Source organism: Sus scrofa, chromosome 3 (assembly GCF_000003025.6).
Source record: "Sus scrofa isolate TJ Tabasco breed Duroc chromosome 3, Sscrofa11.1, whole genome shotgun sequence".
NCBI lineage: Eukaryota > Metazoa > Chordata > Mammalia > Artiodactyla > Suidae > Sus > Sus scrofa.
This window is the reverse complement of record NC_010445.4, coordinates 49,060,720-49,086,255: the sequence shown is the minus strand read 5'-3', so window position 1 is coordinate 49,086,255 and position 25,536 is coordinate 49,060,720. Positions and strand designations below refer to the sequence as shown.

Below are 25,536 nucleotides of genomic sequence, written 5' to 3'. Positions count from 1 at the left end.
CACGTGTGTGCAGTTCCCTTCTCAGATGTGTGAATAGTCTCAATTAGGGTGTTTAAGGCTTGTGTTACGAGGGATGAACACAGAGGATCTGTGCAGCCTGTGTACTGAACCCCCTGCTCTGCCTTGTGCTGAAATCTGCTTGGAGTGCAGTGATTGCCCTCCCAAGCTGCACCCATTCTCTCTAAGATGCATTCTTGCAGATAGGATGGTAAGTAAAGTGTGTTTTAGCTTCTGAGGGTTTACTGACTCGCACCTGAGATTACCCCTCTTCTGTTCTGCAGGCTCAAAAGTCATTTTCTCTGTTGATTTCCCCCTGTGAATGACCTTGCCTCGGCCCTGGCAGTTGACCTTGTTTCCTCTCTGGGTCTGAGACACAGCAGATGTTCTCAGCAAGACCCATACTCTGTTTCTGACACAGCCTTTTCTTGGTTGGTTGATTTTTCTTTTTAAATCCTATAATCCTTGGGTCATCTCTGCCACAGGCACCACTGAGTTTATCTCTGCAGGCACCACTGAGTTTATCTCTGAAAAGCCTTTTAAAAGAACAGAATTGAAAAGAAAAAGACAGTTGTTGAGAGAGATGAGTTTGTGTGTGTGAACTGCATGGGAGGTATGAGGCCTCTTGACTTGGAGCAGATCCATTTCCATCACAAACCAGTGTTTGTGTTTCAGGTGTGTGGCTGAGCCAGTCTGAGAGAACTGGGCTGGTGTCACACGAGGTGGTCTTTTTGATGTTCATTAGGGACATACTGCTCAACTGGTTTAGTAGATCCCTGCAGATACATCTTCCATGGTGTTCCCGTCTAATGAACCCGACTAGTATCCATGAGGACTTGAGTTCAATACCTGGCTTCGCTTAGTTAAGGATACGATGTTGCATGAGTAGTGGTGTAGATCACAGATGTGGCTTGGATCCCATGTTGCTGTGGCTGTGGTGTAGGCCAGCAGCTATAGCTCCAATTCAACCCCTAGCCTGGGAACTTCCATAGGCCACAAGTGCGGCCCTAAAAAGCAAAAAAAAAAAAAAAAAAAAAAGAATCCAGTGTGATTATTTTGTATTAGTTTTTACAGGCTTTGGTTTAATTTTTTAAATGCAATCTGTAAGGCTAGTAAGCACATGCTATGTACTATAATTATTGTCCTCTGAGGAAGTTGATACCACAATAAGTGCATTTCAAGATCCCTGTTGATGGATCTGAAAGCATTTGGAGGCTCCGGAAATGATTTTTCCCTTCCGAGAAAGGGGCAGTTGTTATCATGGTGGAAACTGGCCCCCTTGATGGTGTCGGCAGCTGGTGCAGGTGGCAGCTGCCTATGCTGTGGCTGGATGAGCACTCTGGGCCTGAAGGTTAACTGCATCTGAAGTCAGAGTGCTAAGGTTTTCTTATCCAGGTGCCAGAGCTGATCGTTTCTAGCTAAATATTGCATTAAATTGTTCTCGCTTGAGGTCAGCTCCATGCTCAGCTGCTGAGATGAGGGCTGGGGCTTCAGAGAACCAAGTACAGAGCTTTTTAACCCTCCTGAACAGAAACTCAAAGGAAGCCCCAGGAAACCACACTCTGTGGAGGGTAATCAAGAGACAAGTATAAGTCCTTATGGAGAGGTAGCCTCTTGATTTAGAAATGCTGAGTTTGAAGAGATTTCTTAGAAGGGGGAGAGGTGAGAGCAGCCCCACAGTGTGGAGATGGTGCCTCAGTCAGTGTTGTTCTGTCCAGGACTTGGGGAGAAGAACGTTCTTGGCTGGAGGCAGATGAGTATTGTTGGCTTAGGGAAGACTTGTTCCTTTTCTGTAGGATAAGCACATCCAGGCATTTGACATTGTGATCTCAGAACCCAGTCCTTTTGGAGGGGAGAGGGTTGCTTGCATTATCTGGGCTCCATCCCAGACCTTGAAGAAGTTGAGTGTCTTGTCTGTCTCCAGTTATAAGAAAAAAAACCAACTTCTAAATAATTGAAGGATCCTTTATATTTTAACCATTTTTATGGGAGCCTTTATGGAGTTTTTCCTTGTGTTTTAACTTAGAAAACTGAGCTACGACAGCTCATAGGATGTTGGAGCTATTGATTTTAGGGTTTGAGGGAGGGGTTCCGCTGGGACTTGGTCAGCTTTGCACCCACAGCATCACCAGCTTGGTCTGAAGGCTGCCGTGTGTCCTGAGAGTATGCAGGGCTGCTTGCCCTGATAGAACTTGCCATGACATGTGAGTTTTCTGCTGTTCATATGCCTGCTTTGTGCCAAAGGCTGCTCAAGGGACTCTCAGGCGTGTGGCTGCTTTTCTCCTGACAGCAAAATGAGGCCAGCTGTGCTGTCTTGCTGCCCATAACCAAGTCTGTCCTCAGTTGTCCTCTGCAGCTGTTGAACTGGCTGGATGGACAGACAGATGGACATGTCCATTGCTTACTTCTTTTCCACCACCATCCACTGCCTCTGGTTCTTGCCAGTGTCTCCCCAGCTTCTCTCCTCCCCTCCTTTGTTGTTTTTCCTGTTCACGTCAACATCTGTAAGATGCCAGCCTGGCTTTCAAAGCCACCGCCAGACCAGAGTGAGCCCTTAGCTTCCTAATCTGGCACAGCACCTGGTCACCATTCCTGTGGGACTCAGAGGTGCCCTCATTTAATTTCCTCTTCCTTTCTTGTGGTCTTTGGGCCCAGGGCTCCCCTCTGGTTGAGGTGACCATGGACCTGTGGTTCTTCCATGCACAGCTGTTTTTTTATAGTACACCTTCAAGACACTTATCATATTTAAAATATCCTGAGTGATTCCAGTATAAATAAGCTAGATTCTTGCTTGACTTTTTTTTTTTTTTTTTTTTTTTGAATGGCTGTACCCACATCATATGGATGTTCCCAGGCCAGGGATTGAATCCAAGCTGCAGCTGTGACCTACAGTGCAGCTTCAGCAACACTGAATCCTTTAATCCACCACTCCAGGCTGCGTATCCAACTTGCACCTCCGCAGCAACCCAGGCCACTGCAGTCGGATTCTTAACTCAGTGCATCACAGCGAGAACTCTTTGCTTGCTATCTTGCGTTTAAAAATATTTAATATTTCTTGGTTTTGTAAAGTAAAACTATACCCAACTCTGAGACCTGGAAAATTTGTGCTGTGGGGATGGGGGAGAGATGCAAGTATTTTAGAAAAGCAAGCAAGCTATTGCTACATCCTATGATACCTACTGTCAGTGATGTGCTGGGTATTTCAGAGGTGCCTGCTAGACAAGTTTTCTCGATGAGCAAATTAATGAATGAGCCAGAGGGCCCTGCTGGGGCTCATTTTCCTGTCCTGAATCTCAGAACCGACTACCCTCTCACTCTTCGCCTCCTCTCTCCCTCCCTTGCTCCTCCCTCATCTGTGACTGTCGTTTCTCCTTCACTCCTAAAGACCAAACAGTATCAGTTCTTATTCTCCATATTTAATCATCATACCTCCACTTGCTCATCCGTCGCTCCATAAATCTAGAAAATTTGAAATTCCTACCTGCCTTTTTTTTCTTTCTTTCTTTCTTTTTTTTTTTTTTTTTTTTTTTTTTTTTTTTTTTTGCTTGTTAGGGTCTCAAGTGTAGCCTATGTTCATTCCCAGGCTAGGGATCCAATTGGAACTGGAGCCACCAGCCTACACCAAGCCACAGCAATGCCAGATCTGAGCCATGTCTGTGGCCTACACCACACCTCACGGCAATGCCAGATCCTTAACCCACTGAGCGAGGCCAGGGATCGAACCTGCATCCTCATGGATACTAGTCAGATTAGTTTCTGCTGAGCCACAATAGGAACTTCCCTACCTGCTTTCTAATGCACATTATAAATCCTTATATATTTGTTCAAATGGAGACTATGGATACAGTTAGGAAGCCATACTGCACTGAGGAATAACTAGTAACTAGATTTCTCTGAGCTCTGTAAGTTGTCAGTATTTCACTTTTTCAATTGCTATAGAAAGTTACAGGTTACAACTAGGGTGAGGCCTGCAAAGCATCAGCCTGTGGTGTGGGAAGGCCTTTTTCTTTGTACAATGTTAAAGATCCCAAAGAAATCATGTTTCCTCATATTTATTATGGCCCATGGTAATATTTACATACCGATTTTTTTGTCATACAGCACATTTTCATATGAAAAAAAAACTTGCTTAAAATAATAGACATATTAGCCACGCTAACTGTCTATGTGGCTTTCATCCCTTATTCTTTTTAAAAATCTAGTACACAAGAGTTCCTGTTGTAGCTCAGTGGTTAACAAACCTGACTAGGATCCATGAGGATCCGAGTTCGATCCCTAGCCTGGCTCAATGGGTTATGGATCTGATGTTGCTATGAGCTGTGGCATATGTCGAAGACACAGCTCAGATCCCGCATTGCTGTGGCTGTGGTGTAGGCCAGCAGTTGCAGCTCCGTTTCGACCCCTAGCCTGGGAACCTCCATGTGCCATGGGTGCAGCTTTTTTTTTTTTTTTTTTTTTAAAGGCAAACAGCCATTCTTTGGTGCCCATCCTTTAAAAAAAAAACACTAGTGCAGTTATTTGGCTGGGGAGAAACAAAATAAAAGGATTACCTTAGTTTCTTGCCATATTTTTCAAATTTGTATTTCTTACAGAAATTGTAGTTTTTAATCAAAACTCACTTTTCAGGCATTTTCATCCCTCATCTTTCTAGATCATTGATGCCTGAACTGCAGATGGGTCAGAATCTCTGGAGGGCTTGGTAAAATAAAGGTAGCTGGGTTCCAACAACCCACAAAATGCCTAAGAAGTTACATTTCTAGCACCTTCTCTGGCAATGTTGATGTTGCAGATTGAGGGACCGCACTTTGAAAACCCCTGGTCCCTATTATGGCATCGTAATGGTTTTATACATAATTACAGCATCATTTAAACCCCATTTCTGCTTAATACTACATTTCAAAGAACTACGAACATGCTTAAAGGTGAAAATTATAACTGTCAGGAGGTCTAATTTCTTGTAGGTGGGTAGGTTTTGTTGAGTGGAATTCATCTCCTAGAAAGTGATTTTCTGTTTATTTGTTATCTGCTTAGGGTTTGGTAACAAACCAGCTGTGTTAGTCGTGTGTTTCTAATAAGAGCGTGGGAAGGAGTTCCGTATTGGGGGCAGTGAGGGCTGCTCCCACACCACTCAGAACAGGTGCATCCAGGAGAGGGCTTCTCTTGCAGTGACTTGCCCATGAGTATCCCAAATCTGTGGTTAGACGCCATGATTCCTAGCTATTTCCTCATCAGTGTGTTAATATTTAGAAAAAGCATGAATGCAGAGTTCCTGTTGTGGCTCAGGGGTAACAAACCAAACTAGTATCCATAAGGACAGCTTCGATCCCTGGCCTCGCTCAGTGGGTTAAAGTTTCGGTGTTACCGTGAGCTGTGGTGTAGGTTGCAGAAGCAGCTTGGATCCTGAGTTACTGTGGCTGTGGTGTAGGCTGGCAGCTAGCTGTAGTTCCAGTTAAACCCCAGCCTGGGAAATTTCATATGCTGCAGGTGCAGCCTCCCCCACCCCCCAAAAAAGAAAAAGCATGGGAGTTCCTGTCATGGTGCAGTGGAAACGAATCTGACTAGGAACCATGAGGTTGCGGGTTTGACCCCTGGCCTTGTTCAGTTGGGTTAAGGATCTGGCGTTGCTGTGAGCTCTGGTGTAGGTCGCAGACTCGGCTTGGATCCTGAGTTGCCAGCATAGGCTGGCAGCTACAGCTCCGATTGGATCCCTAGCCTGGGGAACCTCCATATGCCTCAGGTGCGGCCCTTAAAAAAAAAAAAGAAAAAGAAAAAAGAAAAAGCATGAATGGTGCCCATGTGCATCTTTCCAATTGCAAATATAATGTTACTTTTTATCTTTTTGCCTGGGACCTAATGGAAGTTTTAAGCCCAGCTGTTTATATAATATTTCAAACTTCAACTGTATGTAATTCTTAAACCTGGAAGGGCCTTTGGGTACTTTCCTAAGGATTCACTCCCCATCATCTGATTCCCAGACCCCACCCTCATTGGTTTGCTCTTCCATACTGCCTTAAAAAAAAAAAAAAAAAAAAAAACTCCTGCACCACTTACTGGGATAGGTGAAGACGACACAAGTCTTATTTAAAGTTATTTCCTGAAATACAAGCAATAGCAAAACAGCTCAGTGTGTCATTCGAAATTTCATTCTGCCCCAGAGGACCTCTGAGCCCTCAGCCTCATTTAAAGGTGTGGCCCTGGTTCTTCCCAGAGGCAGGGAGGTCCTGGGTCCATTCAGTGTGTACTCACCTCTGGGCCCTGTATTAGCACTGGGTTTCCTTCCTGGTGCTTGGGACCAGCAGCCAGAGAATAACCGGCCTTTGAGTAGCACAGAAGGTGCTTGAGAACCTTGAAATTTCAGTTGAAAACTATCATTTATTAAGAAAGCCTTTGGGTGGAGTTTCGTCTCTGCTGTGTTACATGTAAAAGACAGTCAATAGCATGAAAGCCCCACTTTTTTTGGATGGAGATGATGTAGAAAGAAGAGAGAGCCGCTTGTTACCTGGAACTCCCCTGACTTGTGACACCTGCAGAGGGAGGCGGTGCTGGCTGGCCGGGCTTGGTCCCCGGGCACTGCGGCAGAGTCCCAGTCACATGGCTGATGGCTGGGTGGCTTCCTGCCCACGCCCAGCAGCCCCTCACCCTCTCCCTCCCACACCTGCCCTCCCGCCAGGCCATGTAGACTCTGCCCTCTCTTGTGCAAGTGCAGAAGACTCCAGAACACACCTCCCTGCACCCCCTCCAGTCCACGTACACCCCCTTTCACGTGTCACTCTACCACCTCCTGGTCCCCCAACAGGTGCTATGCTCCCAGGTGTCACCACTTATGCCCACAGCACGCTCCCCCATTGCAGCCGGGGCAGCATATGGTACCTGTGAGTCATCCTGTTGGCCTTGAACTCCTATCCAGGAGATGTTCTCCACCTTAACTGATGATCGACTGGTCCAGGGTGTGTGTGTGTGGATTCAGTGTGACTGGAACTGGCCAAAGCCAGAATGGCACTGGGACTCCCATCCCTTCTCTGCACCTGCTGTCCCCACACTAAGAGCTCAGGTCAGACCCCATGACCTTCGGATTGCTGCCCCTACGAGAGGCCCAGAGACCCAGGCCCGCACCTGTGACAGGGAGCGAGCTGGTCATCTGGTAACCACTGGCAACCAAACTTAAAACTTTGTGAAAGTAATCCATTCACAACATTATTCAGGAGTTCCCATCATGGCGCAGCAGAAACAAATCCGACTAGGAACGATGAGGTTGCATGTTCGATCCCTGGCCTCACTCAGTGGGTTAAGGATCCAGCATTGCTGTGAGCTGTGGTGTAGGTCACAGACGTGGCTCAGATCTGGCGTTGCTGTGGCTCTGGCATAGGTCGGCAGCTACAGCTCCTATTAGACCCCTAGCCTGGGAACCTCCATATGCCTTGGGTGCGGCCCTCAAAAGACAAAAAAAGAAAAAGAAGAAATAAAATAAAAATAAATAAATAAAAACACCCAGATTATTAGCTCCCTTGATCTAAACACGTCACGCTTGTGTAAATTCACTAGTCCCTCTTAAATGTTTTCCCCTTAAAACTACTAGAAACTTTTTTGAAACTGGATCTGACGTGCATTGGGTACTTTTAATACATCAGAAAGGCTGGCACAGCTGGGTCTTTTTCCTCGGTTTCTCTTTGTCTGTGACTGTAGAAGTAGCTTACGTAATACACTCGTCTTCTAGACGGAGCACTCTCTTTGGTCAACAGAAGCAGTGAAAGGCTTAGCTCAGTAATCTGATGATCACCACACTCACTTACCAGTGAGAGAAAGAAACTGCCTGGGTTTCTTTGAACAGTACCTGTTGTTTTTAACAACGCACAGACACAGGCAGACCCGGACTAGGGCGGGGGAGCTGCAGCCCCTCCGCTGGGTGTTTTCAGTTGGGGATGTGGCTTCTCAGCTGGTGAAGGGGAAACACCTCGTTGAGTGAGGCGAGAAGCCTGGACGGATGGAGGGATGTTTGAATTGGGTCCCTGGTGGGCGCTCGGTAGACGTTCCTTTCTCACAGGCAGGCAGATCCACATGTTTCTTCCCTGCTGCCAGGGGCTTTACCGCACGTCCTTTGAAAACAACTCCTGCTGCAAGAAGTATTTACATTTTGGTCTCAAGGTGCAGGCGAGGAAGGGGCTTCCCCAACGAGAAAGCTCTGAGGATCTCGCTGGCATTCCCAGTATCCTACTCTGGGAGGCCCCGTGGATGTGCCAGCCAGGGCCTGTCAGTATCACTGTCAAAACAAACGAATGTAAGGTTCATGGGTAATTGGTGTCCGACCCCAGGCCAGAGGAGAGCAAATCTCTTTGGTTTCGGAGCTGGGTGTGTCTCCAGCAGTCACGTGCTCCATCCCCCACCTCCCTGTCAATGGATGTCACCAGTGACTGAGGGGTTCCTCTGCACCCCTGCCCAGCCCTCCCAGAAGGCAGGGCCCCGGCCCCCTCCAGCGTCAGGCCACCCAACCTGATTCTCACAGGCAGGAGAGCCTATGTCCTCACCGCTCCTGATACTTCAGTGTCCTCTGTCGAGGTTATGTTTCTACGAGGGTCTAACAGATCTCCATAGATTAGCGCAGACTTTTTAGAGAATGTTTTTAGGAGTTCCTGTTGTGACTCAGCAGTAAAGAGCCCGACTAATACCCATGAGGATGCCGGTTTGATCCCTGGCCTCGCTCAGTGGGTTAAGGATCTGGTGTTGCCATGAGCTGTGGTGTAGGTCACAGATACGGCTCAGATCTGGCATTGCTGTGGCTATGATGTAGGCTGGCAGCTGCAGCTCCAATTAGACCCCTAGCCTGGGAACCTCCATATGCCACAGGCGAGGCTCTCAAAAGCAGAAAAAGAAAAAAAATTTTTATTTTCTTACATACTTTTTTTCGTGGTAAATTATATAAGACATAAAATTGGACCTTTTAATCATTTTCGAGTGCAAGTTGAATGACGTTAAGTATATTCACATCACCACCCCCCATCCTTCTCCAGAACTCCTCATGTCCCTCATTGGAACGCCATACCCACCAAATGATGACTGCGCCCTCCCTCCCTCTCCCCCAGCCCCAGCCAACCTTCTCCTGTCTCTATGACCTGGACTAAGTACCTCGTATAAGTGGCATCACACACTGTGTGGGCTCTTGGGACTTCCTTATTTCACTCACCATCATGTCCTCAGCATTCCTCATGTTGTAGCAAGTGTCAGAATTTCCTTTTTGAAAGCTGGGTGATAGTCCATGGTATAGGCAGATCCATCCTCTGTCACAGGACACTTGGGTTGCTTCCGCCCGTGGCTGTCGTGAAGAATGCTGCTGTGAGCAGGGCTGTGCCATATCTATTTAAGCCCCTGCCTTCAGGTTGTTAAAGTTCATACCCAGAAGCATTGCTGGAGCAAACGTTGAGTCATTGTTTCATTTTTCGCGGGGCCGATCTCTCTTTTCCACAGCTGCTGCACCGTTTTACCATCCACCTGCTATACACAAGGCTTCCAGTTTTTATCCATCCTTGCCAACAGTTGTTTTGTTTTTTTGCGAGTTTGGGTTTTTGGTTTTTGTTCATAATAACCTTCCTAATGGGTATGAAGTGGTATCTCATTGTGGTTTTGATTTGCATCAGCACACAGCCTCTTCATCTCAGCTGCACTCTTTGCCTGTCTGCCTGTGTTTCTCGGGGCACTGTTGCTAAGCACTTCCTCAACGTGGCCTGGGTCACACGGAGTAATGAAATAGAGTTACCCCGCAGAGCCTTCTACACACAAAGCTGTTTTATCCGTTTCGTCATTCTCTCAGCTCATCCTCCTAGTTGTCCAATAGGAGATGGTCTTTTAGTAAGTTTTATGACTCACTGTCTGACTTTTGCCACAAGCTACTAGTTGATATGTGTGTACACACATACAGTGTCGTTTATTAGTGATTAGTCACACCAAGCAGTGTGATCAGTGACCTGGCAGAAAGAGAATGACCCGGACGGTATTCTCAAAGCCTGTCCTCTGAGGCATTTACATGAACTTGAGGGCATGCTTTAGGGGAGGCAGAAGAGGATAAACTCGTGTCCACGTACTAACTAGCATATGGACAGGAAACACTCCCTTTGAAGGATTGGGTCGATGGGGCTTGGAGGGCTGGGCTGTGGTGGACGACTGAGTTCATTTATGTCAACAGCTTCCTGGCAGAAGCTAATGAGAATGATCCTATTTGCTCATGTCACCTGTGGATTGGCTTTAGGCCTGTGGGTTAAATATTGCAGAGTAGGAGAATTGAAAATATCAGTCAAAAGATAAACGGATATAGGAGTTCCTATCGTGGCTCAGCGGAAACGAATCTGACTAGTATCCATGAGGACTCAGGTTCCATCCCTGGCCTTGCTCAGTGGGTTAGGGATCCAGATCCAGCATTGCTGTGAGCTGTGGTATAGGTTGCAGATGTGGCTCAGATCTGGCATTGCTGTGGCTGTGGCATAGGCCAGCGGGTACAGCTCCTATTCCACCCCTAGCCTGAGAACCTCCGTATACCTTGGGTGCAGCCCTGAAAAAAAAAAAAGATAAATGGATGTAAAAACAAAGAGTAGTATCAGTTGATAGCTGGTGACATAAATATAGACAGGGTGTCAATCTTTTTTTTTTTTTTTTCTTTTTTTTTGGTCTTTTTGTCTTTTTTGTTGTTGTTGTTGTTGTTGTTGTTGCTGTTTCTTGGGCCACTCCAGCGGCATATGGAGGTTCCCAGGCTAGGGGTCCAATCGGAGATGTAGCCACCGGCCTACGCCAGAGCCACAGCAACGCGGGATCCAAGCTGCGTCTGCAACCTACACCACAGCTCACGGCAACGCCGGATCGTTAACCCACTGAGCAAGGGCAGGGATCGAACCCGCAACCTCATGGTTCCTAGTCGGATTCGTTAACCACCGCACCACGATGGGAACTCCAGGGTGTCAATCTTGATTTGAAAAAAAAAAAAAAAAAAAATGGCTACATTGAACACCCAGAGAGGATGCTCTAATAGGATGATGAAACAGGAAGGCCGTTTTTCTGAGATAAAAAGATCAGTGGATTACAGTCTGCCTTCTGCCCACTGACTCTCAGGGTTTTTCGGCAAGGGAACTATTTCTACAGACAAAAGAATACCTTTCGTAAAGAAGCAAGAGAGAGAGAGAAATATCCATTTAACAGCTTTTGATAAGAAATCATCACAGCGACCTCCTTTTGGGGGTAGAGAGAGGATTAAATGTCAAAGACCAACATGACAGACATCCATCGGGTGTCTACCTGGGAGGCTCCGTGGACCACACAAAGGACACTCTTTTTTTTTTTAGCGCTGCATTCGCGGCATATGGAAGTGTTCAGGCTAGGGGTCGAATCGAATCTGTAGCCGCTGGCCTACACCACAGCCACAGCCACAGCAATGCAGGATCTGAGCCACGTCTGTTACCTATACCACAGCTCACAGCAACACTGGAGCCTGAACCCACTGAGCAGGGCCGGGGATGGAACCTGAATCCTCATGGATACTAGTGATCACTGAGCCATGACGGGAACTCCCAAGAAGGGCTTTTCTATTCTCATCTTGCTGTAACTTCCAAGTGAAAGATAAGCGGATGTTTTAAGGTTATAAAAGACTCAGGAGTTCCTGGGAGCAAAGTCCCGTCCCCCCCACAATAGCCATGTGCTTAGAAAAATCATATTAATACTCAGGCTGTCAGGGATGGAGGAAGAGGATATTATGGGCTGATCTCAGTGTTTTGTTTTTTGTTTTTGTTTTTTTTGTTTGTTTGTTTTTTTGGGTTTTTTTTTACTGGCAGTCAGAAAATTGTGATCAAATCTTGAGAAAAGAAATATTAGACCAAGACATCTACTTTATAACAGGGGTGTTTTCAGCAAGTATTTGAAGCATTGGATCGAGTTGGTGAAACTGTCAAAAGAGGGTATAATTTGGTTTTCCTTTTTGAAAGTAGTTAATTGTGAGCAGAAATTGCAAAGAGCTGAGATGTAAGAATTACCTGCAGCAGGAGTTCCCATTGTGGTGCAGCAGAAATGAATCTGACTAGGAGCCATGAGGACACAGGTTCAATCCTTGGCCTCGATCAGTGGGTTAAGGATCCAGCATTGCCCTAAGCTGTGGTGTAGGTCGCAGAGGTGGCTCGGATCCCATGTTGCTGTGGCTGTGGTGTAGGCCAGCAGCTATAGCCCCGGCTCAACCCCTAGCCTGGGAACCTCCATATGCTGCAGGTGCGGCCATAAAAAGACAAAAGACAAAAAAAGAATTAACTGAACGAGCAAACAGTGGACGAGGCGGTCACAACTGGAGATTCTCCCGTTGAGCCCTTGCTGTGATCCCAGTGCGGAGACATGCCTTAAATCAGGTTCTCCTACCTGGAGGGATTATATTCAGATGGGGACCTAAAACCTAAACAGAAATAATGGTAACAAAATAATAGAAGCCCTGAGAGAGGGTGGTTTTCTACCAGTCCTTCAACCGTCCTCACACTCCTCTTGTGACTTAGAAATGACTTCCTAAGAAGTCAGGTGAATGAATGACTTAAACCATCAAATAATCCTTCAGAACCCCTGGCTCAAAATCTGTGAGACTAGGAGTTCCCGTTGTGGCTCAGCGAAAACGAATCTGACTAGCATCCATGAGAACACAGGTTCGATCCCTGGCCTCGCTCAGTGGGTTAAGGATCTGGCGTTGCCATGAGCTGTGGTGTAAGTGGAAGATGCAGCTCGGATCCCGAGTTGCTGTGGCTGCCCTAAAGAGACCAAAAAAAAAAAAGAAAAGAAAAGAAAAGAAAACGCTATGAGACTAGAAAAATCATCCCTTCAAGGAATAGTCCAAGAGAAGGAGAGAACAAGAAATGATCTTATGTGTGAATTAAATTTGAAAAGTTAGTGCAGTATTCGGCAAAGAGAAATTGTACCAAATAAGAAGGGAGACATGGGGAAATTCTTTCTTTTTTTTTTGGTCTTTTTAGGGCTATATCCACGCCACATGGAAGTTCCCTGACTTGGAGTCTAGTTGGAGCTACAGCTACGCCACACCATGCCGGATCTGAGTCTTTTCTGCGACCTGCACCACAGCTCACGGCAACACCAGATCCTTAACCCATTGAGCAAGGCCAGGGATCCAACCTGCATCCTCATGGATGCTAGTGGGGTTCATTAATCACTGAGCCAGGATGGGAACTCTGAGACATGGGGAAATTCTGACGGTGGGAAGAAGCATGAATATGGGATGGCGAGCAGACATTTCAGAATCATGAAGAGGGTGCAGGACTGAGTCTGGGTTTTAGTCCAGCCAAAGGAAGTTTTAATGAGAGTGGTCCTTAACTTAAAAAGACATCAGAGTCCCTGCTGTCCCTCCTTTCAAAGGGTGGAAGCTGATGGCAGGACCCGTACTTAGTAACTCACATCCAGGGGATGGCGTGTGGTGGGTGACGTCCAGCGTGGGGTTGCAAAGGCTCATGGCCCTGCCACGTCTCGGACCACTTGACGGTGGGGAGCCGATTGCCTCATGCTGTGAAGACATGCGGGCAGCCCTACGGGTGGCCACGAGACCTGGGGTGGAGGCCTCCTGAGCAGCTCCTGTGAGCGAACTGCCTCGGAAGTAGATCCTCCTTCCCCACTTCAGCCTTCAGATAATGCAGCCTCAGCCACTGTCTCGGCTACCACCGGCTAGGAGGTTGGTGGCTGCGGCTCAGTCAGGGATTCCTGAGCCACAGAAACTGCAGTTATAAGTGCAGGTTGTTGAAGCCACTGGGAGTGGGGAGACTTATTCCACAGCAGTGTACAAATACTCCAGTAGCCCAGAGAGAAAACAGGACTAGAGTAAGGTATAGATGGTGGGAACTGAAAATTAAAATTCAGGAGACCCTGCTTTGCCATCTTTGAGAGCAGACACACAGCTTTCATGTTGGCAATGTTCCTGCTGAAGTCCAGGAGGTGACCTCAGGTACCAGGGGCCCGTACCAGTCACTCCAGGGCCACTTAGCTCAGCAGCCGTCTTTTGAGTGCTTGTTCTGTATCTGACCCAGTTTTTCTCCCAGGTATAAAAATAAGATAGAAGGAGCCTCTCCCTTCAGAAACTTACAGCCTGGTAGGAGAGACACGGATAAACAAGCAATGATGACAACATGATCCTGATGCCGTGAAGCCTGTTGCTTCAGTGAGAGGATATTGGGCTTCTTCCGTTTAGTACACAGAGTGCATATTTTTTAGGGATTTTCACTGGGAGACATCTTTTAAAAAAAGAAATCAATGAGATGCTGATTGCTGTCTTTACCAAGTTTCATAAAAAGAGCTTAAAGAAGGGCCACTGGGTGATAGTTTTGCTTAGTATCTCCCCAAAGAACGTTATGCTCCTGACATTACTATAGTTTTATTAAATTGCCCCCAGGCTCTTCCCAGTAAGGAGTTGTCTCTATTTTGTAGTCATGGAAACTGAAGCCAAGAACTGTTGGGACATTTGCCCAAGGTCTCCAAGCCAGTTAAGTAAAGGAGCCAGAAGATGAGCCCAGGCAGCCTGGAAACAGCCAGGAATTCAGCTCTCCTGCTTCTCTGCTGGAGAACTAAATCCTGGACAGGCCTGCCCTGGGTCACGTGACCATCTGGTCATGGCAGGCTAGTTTCTTATAGACAGGCACTTCTGCTGAAAACAGCTAGAAAAGCTGGACAAAACATTGAGACAAAAAGCAGTATGGCGTTCCCACCATGGCTCAGTGGTTAACGAATCCAACTAGCATACATTAGGACGCAGGTTCAATCCCTGGCCTTGCTCAGTAGGTTAAGGATTCCGCGTTGCTGTGGCTGTGGTGTAGGCCAGCAGCTGTAGCTCTGATTTAACCCCTCGCCTGGTAACCTCCATATGCCACAGGTGTGGCCAGGAAAAAAAAAAAAAAAGGCAGTAAAGAAGTAGACTTTTTGGGCCCCCCCCAAAAAAATTCAGACCTTCCATGTGGGCCCCCAAAAGTATATTCCTATACTGGGAGCAAAGGCAAACTAGGAATACACCAGACTATTGAGTTCTAGGCCTCACTGAACTAAGATGCCCCACCAGCCCTGGGTATAGAAGCAGAGCAAACCCTCCCAAGAGGATGGCAACACCATTGAGAACCTCAAAGTGTCTCTTAGATTTTTTTTTTTAAACACAGTATGCAGTATTCAAAGAAAAATGCCAGGAGACAAAATCAAAGGGGAGACAAAAAGACAGTCGAACAGACCCACAGATACTGAGTTTTTAGAAGCAGTCTTGGAGTTCCCATCATGGCGCAGTGGTTAACAAATCTGACTAGGAACCATGAGGTTGCGGGTTCGATCCATGGCCTTGCTCAGTGGGTTAAGGACCTGGCATTGCCATGAGCTATGGTGTAGGTTGCAGACGTGGCTCAGATCTGGCATTGCTGTGGCTCTGGCGTAGGCTGGTGGCTATAGCTCCGATTAGACCCCTAGTCTGGGAACCTCTATATGCCATAGGAGCAGCCCTAGAAAAGGCCAAAAGACAAAAAAAAGAAGAAGAAGCAGCAGTCTTTAAGGTGTATAAATTAGCACAGGGAACTGTGTCCACTCTCTTGGAGTGGAACATGATGGGGATGATATGAGAAAAAGAGTGTATATGTATGACTGGATCACTTTGCTATATAGTGGGAATTGGCACAACATTGTAAATCAACTATAATTTTAAAAAATACAAAAAAATAAGGTAGATGGATTAATAGGTTTGAGAAATTCATCAAGTTGAACCTGAGCAGAGAATTGGAAGTAGTAAGAAAGAATCAAGTGAGAATCGTAGGACTAAAACAATACAATAACTGAAATTGAGAACTCAGGGGAGTTCTCATTGTGGCTCAGTGGGTTAAGGACCTGACGTTTTCTCTTGTGAGGATGGAGGTTGACCCCTGGCCTCACTCAGTGGGTTAAGGATCTGGTGTTGCCGTGAGCTGTGCATAGGTTGCAGATGCAGCTTGGATTTAGTGTTGCCATGGCTGTGGCATAGGCCTCATGTGCAGCTCCTACTTGACCCCCGGCCCAGCAACTTCCATATACTCCAGGTGCGGCCATTTAAAAAAAAAAGAACTCATTAGGTTTATAGCAGATTAAATACAGCTGAAGAAAGGATTAGTAAACAGGAAGATAGCTCAGAGGAAGAAAGACTTTAGGATACATACACACAAATATAAAAGGACAGAAAATGCAGAAGAGCATAGAGCTTTGCTGTGCACAGAATATGTTGGTCCATTCCCACCCCGGCGCCCCCCCCCCCCGCCCACCCTTGCTGGATTCCTAGGTTGAAGCCTGGTCCCCAGTGTGATGGGATTAGGGGTGGAGCCCTCACAAATGGGATTAGTGCCATCGTAGCAGAGACCACAGAGCACTCTCCGGGCCCTGTGCCATGTGAGGGCATAGAGAACGCAATCTTTGAACCAGAAGGCAGGTCCTCAGCAGCCACCAAACCTGCCAGCTCCTTGCTTGTGGACCTCCAGGCTCCAGAAGGACAAGGGAGGCCTCTGATGTTTTTAAACCACCCAGTTTATGATATTTTGTTGTAATAAACAGAACTGAGATTCACAGGATCCAGTGTGAGATTTCACATACATGTAATTGGTGTCCCCAAAGCCAGGAGGGGGAGGGGTGGACAGGAGCCTGGAGCCATGTTTAAAGACAGATGCCTGTGCCCCGTGACTAGTGAGGGGCCAGGCCAAGTCTTCTGGCTTCAAGTTCAGCACCTTTAGATCATCTTTTATTATGACACTCAGCACACAGAAACCTTCATTTAAGAAGTGCTTGTTTAACCCAGGTCCGGAGGGTGGAGAAATGGGGCCCAGGTCAGAGTCACTGGGAGATGCTTTCACGCCCATGTCTGCCTTCTGGTTACACCTCACTGCCCGCTGGAGATAACTGCTACCTTTAAGCTTGTGCTGATCATCTTCTTTGCTGTGTCTGTGTCTCTGAATGGTACATTTTGGTTCCGCCCACTGCTGAATTGCCTGGTTGGTGAGCTACGGTAGCTGTTCTGTGCTCATTCTCTTGTCTGCCCTTGGGGAGATTTTTCAGTCCCCGTTGACGCATCTATTTTGTTGCTCAGTGAAGTGTCCCCTCCAGTGAGGAGTGTTGGCACTCGGGGCCATCGTGACTGGTCCTGCTCTGAGCCCACCCCCGGGAGCACCTGTGCAGGCTCTTCTGAAACCAAGGGCATCGGTTGAAATGGTTCAGTCCTGGGGAAAGCGGGTCTTCAGCTTCTCAATCCTGCAGACACTCCTTGACCATGTGGCAGTGCTGGCTCACTCCCCCTCACCAGGCCTAGCCCTTTGCAGACAGCCCCAGGTAGCTTCCTGTCTCAGCTCCGAAGGCCCCAGGTGCTGGGCTGCTGTGAGCCTCGGACCTCTGCAATTCAGGGGGGCCAACACACAGCTGTCAAGTTTCTCCAACAAGCTTAGGTTGGGGCAGGGGACCGGATCCTCCTGCCAGCACCTGCCGCCAGTGCAGTGAGCGTGGCTCGCGTGACTCCCCCAAGGAGGTTTCAGGAAGCCAGCCTAGGAGGACCACAGCACCTGGGGGACCACACTGGTGGCGGGACTTCTTGAGGGTCCTCTGCTCATGGAGCAGAGCTCTCCTGGTCTGGAGCAACCCCATCTCCATCAGGTCCAAGGGACTGGCTCGATGTGGCAGGGAGAGTGTCCCCACTGTCCAATCCGGGGCTTCCCCAGAGGAGACATCTGGAGGAGAGCCTGACTCCTCAGGACGGCCTCCCCCAGGCACCTGCAGTCTGGGGCTCAGCTTGGCCCCTGAGCTCCCTCTTTCAGGGGCTGCATAGCTCACAAATCACATTCATCTTTTTCCTCCTGGCTCCGAACATTAGCATCTCTTGTGTGGTGGCAGGGTCGGGTTTCATCTCTCAGACTGCGTCAGGGCTCCCCAAGGGCTCCTAAAGCACAGATTACTGGAGGTTAAAACACAGACGGTCAGGCCCCACCTCAGAGTTTCCGAATAGGGGTGGGTCTGGAGCGGGGCCTGGGAATATGCATTTGTGACGAGTTTCCCGGTGATCAGGTGCTACTGCCGTTCTGGGAACCCCACGTGAGAAGCGCCCGTCCAGCTCAGCATCAGGCTGCGGTGAGAATGTCTGGCAGTAACACAGAACAGTGCGGTTTGGTGCTTCGACTGGAAAATGTACTCACGTTGAACTGAGAATTCCCCAAAGCTCCAGAACCCCAGCTTGACACAGACTTGGTTCGTTCTACATTCTTAAGTTCCATGTTTCTGCTCAGGAGCCCACTAACATTAAAAACCACCTCTGCTGCAGCAGTTTGACTGCCGTAACTCACATACACGTGACACACCAGGACATTCAGTAGAAGAGCTTAAATTAAAAGCAAATTCAGAAAGTCCTCTTGATCATGGGGCTTGCTGAATATTGAGTCTATGATCTACCAGCTCTGAGTCACCTACTCCCTCCATATGATGAACTGATTCAAGTAGCTGTACATACAACTACCTCAGTGCCTGGCTTGTGCTAAGCTCTAAAACCGAGATCACCCTCGACCTTTATCTAAAGGCACAGAATGCATGTGCTTATAAAAACGAGCAGGAGCTTGGCTTCCTATCGTGGCTCAGCAGTTAACAAATCCGACTAGGATCCATGCGGATGCAGGTTCAATCCCTGGCCCCGCTCAGTGGGTTAAGGATCCGGCATTGCTGTGAGCTGTGGTGTAGGTTGAAGATGTGGCCCAGATACTGCGTTGCTGTGGCTGTGGTGTAAGCCAGTGGCTATAGCTCCGATTCAACCCCTAGCATGGGAACTTACATATGCCACAGGTGCGGCCCTAAAAAAAAAAAAAAAAACCAAACGTCGCTTCAAGACAACACAAAGCCCCAGGAGAGAGCTGAGCAGGTCCTGGCATGTTTGTGCTGCTGGACACAGGGCTTCCCCTCGTCCACCGAACTGACTGCAGTGTGACAGTGGTGGCAGGGCTTCCACGTGCAGAGCACCTGTTGGGTGATACCTGTTTGAGTTTGTTCTCTTTTCAGAACCACACACAGCATCTGACCTGGATGGTGATGCTGAGGCCAGCTTGCATTCATCTCGTTTGTCAGTCCTGTGATAATCACAGTGATTTGAGAATTGTGCAAACAATTACTGAGAGTACCCTTCTGTGCTGTTTAGAATATGATGTTGATAGGGCTGGTTGACAGGATCATCTGTGACATCAGGATCCCTGATGGGTCATTTCTCTTTTTTTTTTTTTTTTTTTGAGGGTCCACCCAAGGCCCCCCACACCCCATCCCCACCCGCCCTCCTGGGCTGGCTCAGAAGATCTCTGCCCCATGAGGGTTCCTTCCTTAGACATCTGGTTGGGGAGATAATTTTCAGGTTCTGTGTCCCCCTCCCCAGCCTGTGCGGGCCCCCAGTCCTCTAAGGGCTGTGATTCTGAAAATAATACGTAGCCCAAGACCTAATCAGAGCCAAACCTTCCTGTCTCTTGCTTCGGTATCTTGGTAATTGTAATGGTGCTGCTGTGAATATGAACATTAAAGTACATGTATCTTTTCGAATTATTGTTTTTGTGGGTTTTTTTTTTTTTTTTTTTTTTTTCAGATAACACGCCCAGGAGTGGAATTGCTGGATCATGTGATAGTTCTGTTTTTTGGTTTTTTTTTGAGAAACCTCCATACTGTTTTCTGTAGAGGCTTCACCAGTTTGCAGTTTGTATCCCCAGCAACAGTGTACGGGGGTTCCCTTTTCTCCACATCCTCACCAACATTTGTTATCTGTGGTCTTTTTGATGCTAGCCATTCTGACGGGTATGAGATGGTACCTCATTGTGGTTTTGATTTGCATTTCCCTGATGATTAGTGATGTTGAGCATCTTTTCATGTGCCCGTTGGCCATCTGCACATCCTCTTTGGAAAAATGTCTGTTCAGTTCTTCTGACCACTTTTTAATTGGGGTTGTTTGTTTGATGTTGATTTGTATGAGCTGTTTGTATATGTTGGATATTAACCCCTTATCAGTCACATCATTTACAAATATTTTCTCCCATTCAGTAGGTTATCTTTTCGTTTTAGCAATGGTTTCCTTTGCTCTGCAAACACTTTTAGGTTTAATTGGGTTCCATTTGTTTTTGGGGGGGGGTTTGGTTGGTTTTTTGTCGTTTTAGGCCTGCACCTGCAGCAAAGGGAAGTTGGCAGCATAGGGGTCAAATCAGAGCTGCAGCTGCCGGCCTCCACCACAGCCACAGCAACGCAGTCTGGGATCCGAGCCACATCTGTGACCTACACCACAGCTCATAGCAACACCGGAGCCTCAACCCACTGAGTGAGGCCAGGGATACTAGTTGGGTTCATTACCACTGAGCCACAACAGGAACTCATTTGTTTGTTTCTGCTTTTATTCCCTTTGCTTTAGGAGATGGATCCAAAAAACTATCGCTGCAATTGATGTCAAAGAGTGTTCTACGTTTTCCCCTAAGAGTGTTATGGTCTTATATTTAGGTCTTTTCATTTTGAGATTTTGGTGTGTGTTTATGGTATTAGAGTCTTGTAATTTCTCTGATTTACATGTAGCTGTCCAGCTTTCCCAGCACTTCTGTCCTTTCTCCATTACATATCTTGCCTCCTTTGTGGTAGATGAATTGACCCTAAGTGTGTGGTTTGCTTCTGGGCTCTCTGTCCTGTTCCTTCGATCTGTGTGTCTTATTTTTGTGCCACTACCATGCTGTTGGCTGAACTAATAATAGTGGTAGAAGTGAAATTTCTAGCTGCTGCCACTTTTTCCAAATCCAAGGAATAGCTTGGGCACCAAAAAATTAACACTGGTGAACCCTGGTGCTGTACATTCCATAAGGAATCTCCAGTTTTCAAATAACTAAAATACATTTAGCACCAAAACTGCACTAAGCACAAGGTAATTTTTCCTTTGATCCAGAGCATGAGCATCTCCATGGCCCCCGGGCCATTCTGCACACCGGGGTGGAAGCGGAGCCCGGCGTCCCTCCGAGCCCGGGGCTAACCCGTGTTCTCTTTCCTCCACAGCCCAGTGACTTCTCCGTGTCTCTCAAAGCATCAGGGAAGAACAAGCATTTCAAGGTGCAGCTCGTGGACAATGTCTACTGCATCGGGCAGCGGCGCTTCCACACCATGGACGAGCTGGTGGAGCACTACAAGAAGGCGCCCATCTTCACCAGTGAGCACGGGGAGAAGCTCTACCTCGTCCGAGCGCTGCAGTGACACCACCGGGTGCTCCGCGCTCCCTGAGCCCGGCCATGCACCCCAGAAGAAGCCCACATCCTGGGCCCTCCTACCAGCCGGCCCCCGGGGTTCGTCCTGCACCACTCTCTCCGCCTGGTTTCCCTTCTGTCCGGGTCGGTTTGTTTTCCATCTGCCCCCTTCGGCATCCCAGGCCCCCCCAGCCGGCTCTGGAGGCGGGGAGGGGGCCATGGGCCCAGGGCTCACCTGTTCCTTCTCCATGGAAACAGCCTTAGTCTGTGGACATCGCTCACGCCATGTGGCCCCCCTTCAGGACCCGGGCGCGGTTTGAATGCACCGAAGCTGCCCTTACTCCTGAGCTACAGCACCCTCAACGGCGGGCCTGGCTCTGGGCGGCACCTGCCGGGGCCCTGGATCCGGGTGCTGGGTGCTCACACAGCCCCAGACTCCGGGGGGCGACCCCACGCGCTCCTAGCAATACTGGGCCCCCCGGTGAGACAGGAGGGAAGAAGCTGTCCAGTGCCTTTGGGGCTGCGCTTGCAATAAAGAAAAGAGGTCCTGGGAAGTCGGCCCACAAAGGCGGGGCCAGAGACGTGGAAAGATGGAGGTTTTGGAAATTTCCCCCAGACGTGCCATCTGCATAGTGCTTTTTCCTCTTGCCCTTCAGCTTGCTTCAATTTCACAGTTATGTATTTAATTCTCAAAGTTATATGTATCTGTAGCCATTTGTTGACACTAATCCAGATGATTAAGGAGAACAGCTGATCTTTGGGGGAGGGGCGTGACAGACACTTGACACACACACACACACAAATATATATATATTATTTGCTTTATGGGGAAATTTTTCAGGGTTTACAAAAGAATATGTGATCGGTAGTGAGAGACACAGAATGTTTATGAAGAAATTGCGTTTTCTTTTTTTCTTTACATTTGAACTTCTTTATAGGTGAAATATATACAGTCTTGAGGTGGCACATTCCTACAGTTGAGGAAGGGGTCTTGGGACCTCCTAAACTTGTATACTCAGTTTTTTGGATATTGTAATAAAAAAGTATTATGACAAGACCCCGTGTGTGCTGATCCTTGGCGAAGCTCTGACTCAGCAGCCTTGACTGAAGACCCGGTGCCTGGAAGGGAGCGTTTGTAGAGAGGAATTTGAACAACTTTATCACTCGTATGTTTTCTTTTTTTACCATTTTTGTATCTTGAAATAATAAATTTTAATGCCTGCAACTCCAAGAGATCTAGAATCTCAAACTTCGTGTTAACTTTGCTCTTTGGAAATTATCTGTTCAAAACTATTTCAGCAAACCGCAGTCAGGTCAGCTCACCTCCCCACTGCCGTCTGCCTTCCCTGTGCCCAGGAGGCCTGCATGGGCACTCGCAGGCCGGGCACTGGGAGTACAAAGCCCAGGGCAGGTGTCGTGCCTCCGTGGGCTGACCGCAGCTGATGTGTGCCCAGGGTGCCTTTGGTGTATCCTTGTTCCTGCTCCGGCAAGTGGCCCTGTGGCATGCCCATAGCACAGATGGAGAAGGCACGAGGTGACCGTGGAGGGGCTGGGCAGGGGCTGGGGGTGAGGAATGGCCCTTCTGGCAGCAGAAAAGTGGGTGTGGTTTGAGTCAGCACTGCACCCGCCAGTCCTGTTTTGTCTTTAGTTGGGGATTTGGTTGTTACCTTTGAATATAAAGAAGTTTGACAATGAATTAGAAGTTTGATGTCTGGTCCGTGAGGTGGGGAGCACCCAGTGACATAAGAATAGAGGTCCAAGCAGGTGAGGCAGACCCATCACCTTAGACAACACAGGTGGGTTCAGACCTCATCGTGGATCACATTCCCTCCCAACGCTCCATCTCCCTGTCATGGGTTCCACGTTGACCTTGTGTGGGAATTCCGGTAGACCACAAGTGCCCAGGGAAGCGGAAACACTGAATTACACAGTAATTAAAGGACACGCTACAATCACACATTTTGGCCTCAGAAACTTCTTTAAGGCCTCTAGTTGTAATTGACAATGACAATGATTTTTTATTTTTATTTATTTATTTATTTATTTTGCTTTTTACAGACCCATGGTATATGGAGCTTCCCAGGCTGGGGGTCAAATTGGAGCTGCAGCTGCCAGCCTCCACTGAGCCCCAGCAACTCGGGATCTGAGCCATGTCTGTGAACTTATGAAGCTTGCAGCATCGCCAGATCCTTAACCTGCTGAGCGGGGGCCAGTGATTGAACCTGCATCCTCATGAATACTAGTCAGGTTCATTACTGCTGAGCCATGGCAGGAACTCCTGATGATTTTTTTTTTTTTTTTTTTTTTTTTTTTTTTTTTAACCTCAACAACATGGAGGGAGACTCTGGCTGCCTGGGGTGGATCAGAATTCGGATCTGTGAGGTTCCACCTGGCCATCCAGCCACCAGGTTGACAAGGGCGAATCGCTAATCCCAGTATAAGCGTGTTGATGGGTTCGGGCTGAGGCAGGGTCCCCGTGTGGTTTGGAGTGTGCATCACCCGTTCTCTGTCCAGGTGGCCATCACCTTCCTGCCATCACCTTCCTGCAAGTGCACACATTTCCTGGACAAGTCTTGGTTTGCTGTTCCCTCACCTCTGCAGAGACAGCGGAGGACACAAAAGGTCAGGCCTTTCAGGAGCTGTGTGACTCTTCTCATTTGTCTGTATTAAATGTGCCTTCATTTTCCATAAGCAGCCTGTGACTTACAGTCTGGAGGTACCAAGCTCTTGACACGCAGCTTATGCCAAATGCCCTTAAGCCCTCTTTCCAGGGAGCTAAAGCTGTCTGTCTTTTATAATTAGAATCTTTATATCTGCCCAAACTGGCATTTCCAGACAAAGCATTTTTGGTGCTGTGTTTGCTTTCTGTGTGCTGACTAGTTTATAACCTACTTTTCTACTATTTTTCCCACCCAAGGCCAGAATGCCCACATAACTTCTGAAGTCCAAAGTTCAGAACGGAGAGGATAAAAAGGCTTGAACATGTTTTTTTAAAATACTCCTTTTCAATGATGGCAGGTCTGGTTTTCTCACTAGAATGCAGCATTGTTCATCGGCTAGGGGAGGATTAGCGGGATTGATGTCATTTCTGCTCTGACAACCTGGCCCAGGTGCTGTCTGCTGTCCCAGGAAGCAGCCTCCTCGTCCAGACCTTGGAGCTCCTGGCGGGAGCGCTGGGTCCTCCTTCTTGGATGTCAAGCAAACCTCTGGCTCTCCCGACTGTTCGCTCAGGAGTCAGTGGGGCTGTGTCCCTCTTTGAAGTTCACGGGCATGTACATGGAATCACACAACATGCCCTCGAGCACAGCAAGTGCCAGCCAGCCTCTCGGGATCCGTGCAACATGGCCCGCCCTCCTCCTGTGTCCTCACCCCAAGTGGCTGACATTCCACATCCCTGGGAAGCATTCTCTCTCAGGAAGCCCTTCCTTTCTCAGCCCGAGTGGACGGCATGGCTGCCATCGGGCACTGCGCCAGCACTGCACGAGCCACAACCAACACCCCGAAGGCCTTTGCCCCGACTCAGCTCAGGCTGCTATGACAAAATACCATGACTGGACAGCATAGAAAGGATAGATTTATTAGAGCTCCCCCTGTGGCGAAGCGAGTTAAGGATCCAGCACTGTTTCTGCAGTGGCTCGGGTCACTGCCAAGGTAAGGGTTCGATCCCCAGCCTGGCACAGTGGGTTAAGGATCTGGCATTGCTACAGCTGTGGCTCAGATTCGGTCCCTGGCCCAGGAACTTCCATATGCCGCAAGGCATGTGTCAACCTGGAGGGTGACAGCTCCAGCCTTGAGAAAATGCTCCTTGACACGACTCTTCAAGTGCTCAGATTCCACCGTGGGGGCGGGGGGCTCCCTGAATCTTCCGTGGGTTGGGGGGCTGCATGGCAGGTCCTAGCTGGGCCCCCGCCTATGTGTACACCTCCTGCAGCCTATCCCAGCCTACCATTCCTTCAGATGGTCTAGAGAGAAACATCCGATTGTGAAGAACTACAGTGTTCTCTTTTTAAAAAAATAATTCTTGTTTGCCTGAACCTCCGCTTGAATTTCTCCTACCATGGCTCCCAGTCTCACAAGCTAACTGGAAAGATGTTATCTTCCATCTTTGGGGGATCCTGTTACTTGACAGTAAGTCACTATTGAAGATGGATGAGCCCAACAGCTGGTATAAAAAAGCTCACTGTGGGAGTTCCCATCATGGCTCAGCAGAAACAAATTGACTAGTAACCATGAAGATGCAGTTTTGATCCCTGGCCCTGTTCAGTGGGTTAAGGATCTGGCATTGCCATGAGCTGTGATGTATGTGGCAGACTCGGCTCAGACT

The 25,536-nt window shown here is 48.1% G+C and overlaps 1 protein-coding gene and 1 long non-coding RNA gene across 18 annotated transcripts in view; one reads left to right on the top strand and one right to left on the bottom strand.

The window, feature by feature from the left end:
- NCK2 (NCK adaptor protein 2) overlaps positions 1–22,443 on the top strand; it is a 158,462-nt gene extending 136,019 nt beyond the window's left edge. For 16 of the 17 annotated variants that reach the window (XM_021085591.1, XM_021085590.1, XM_021085579.1 and 13 more), the window contains one exon: positions 21,028–22,443. In XM_021085591.1, coding sequence (XP_020941250.1) covers positions 21,028–21,222 — 195 coding nt within the window. In that variant the 3' untranslated portion in view covers positions 21,223–22,443. The remainder of the gene's footprint in view (positions 1–21,027) is intronic. The other variant, NM_001137631.1, reaches the window with a different exon arrangement.
- On the bottom strand, positions 7,595–9,319 carry LOC106509743. Its single transcript, XR_001307565.2, has 2 exons — positions 9,176–9,319; positions 7,595–8,254 (listed from the first exon to the last, which is right to left on the bottom strand). It is a non-coding gene; the product is annotated as an uncharacterized LOC106509743 (long non-coding RNA).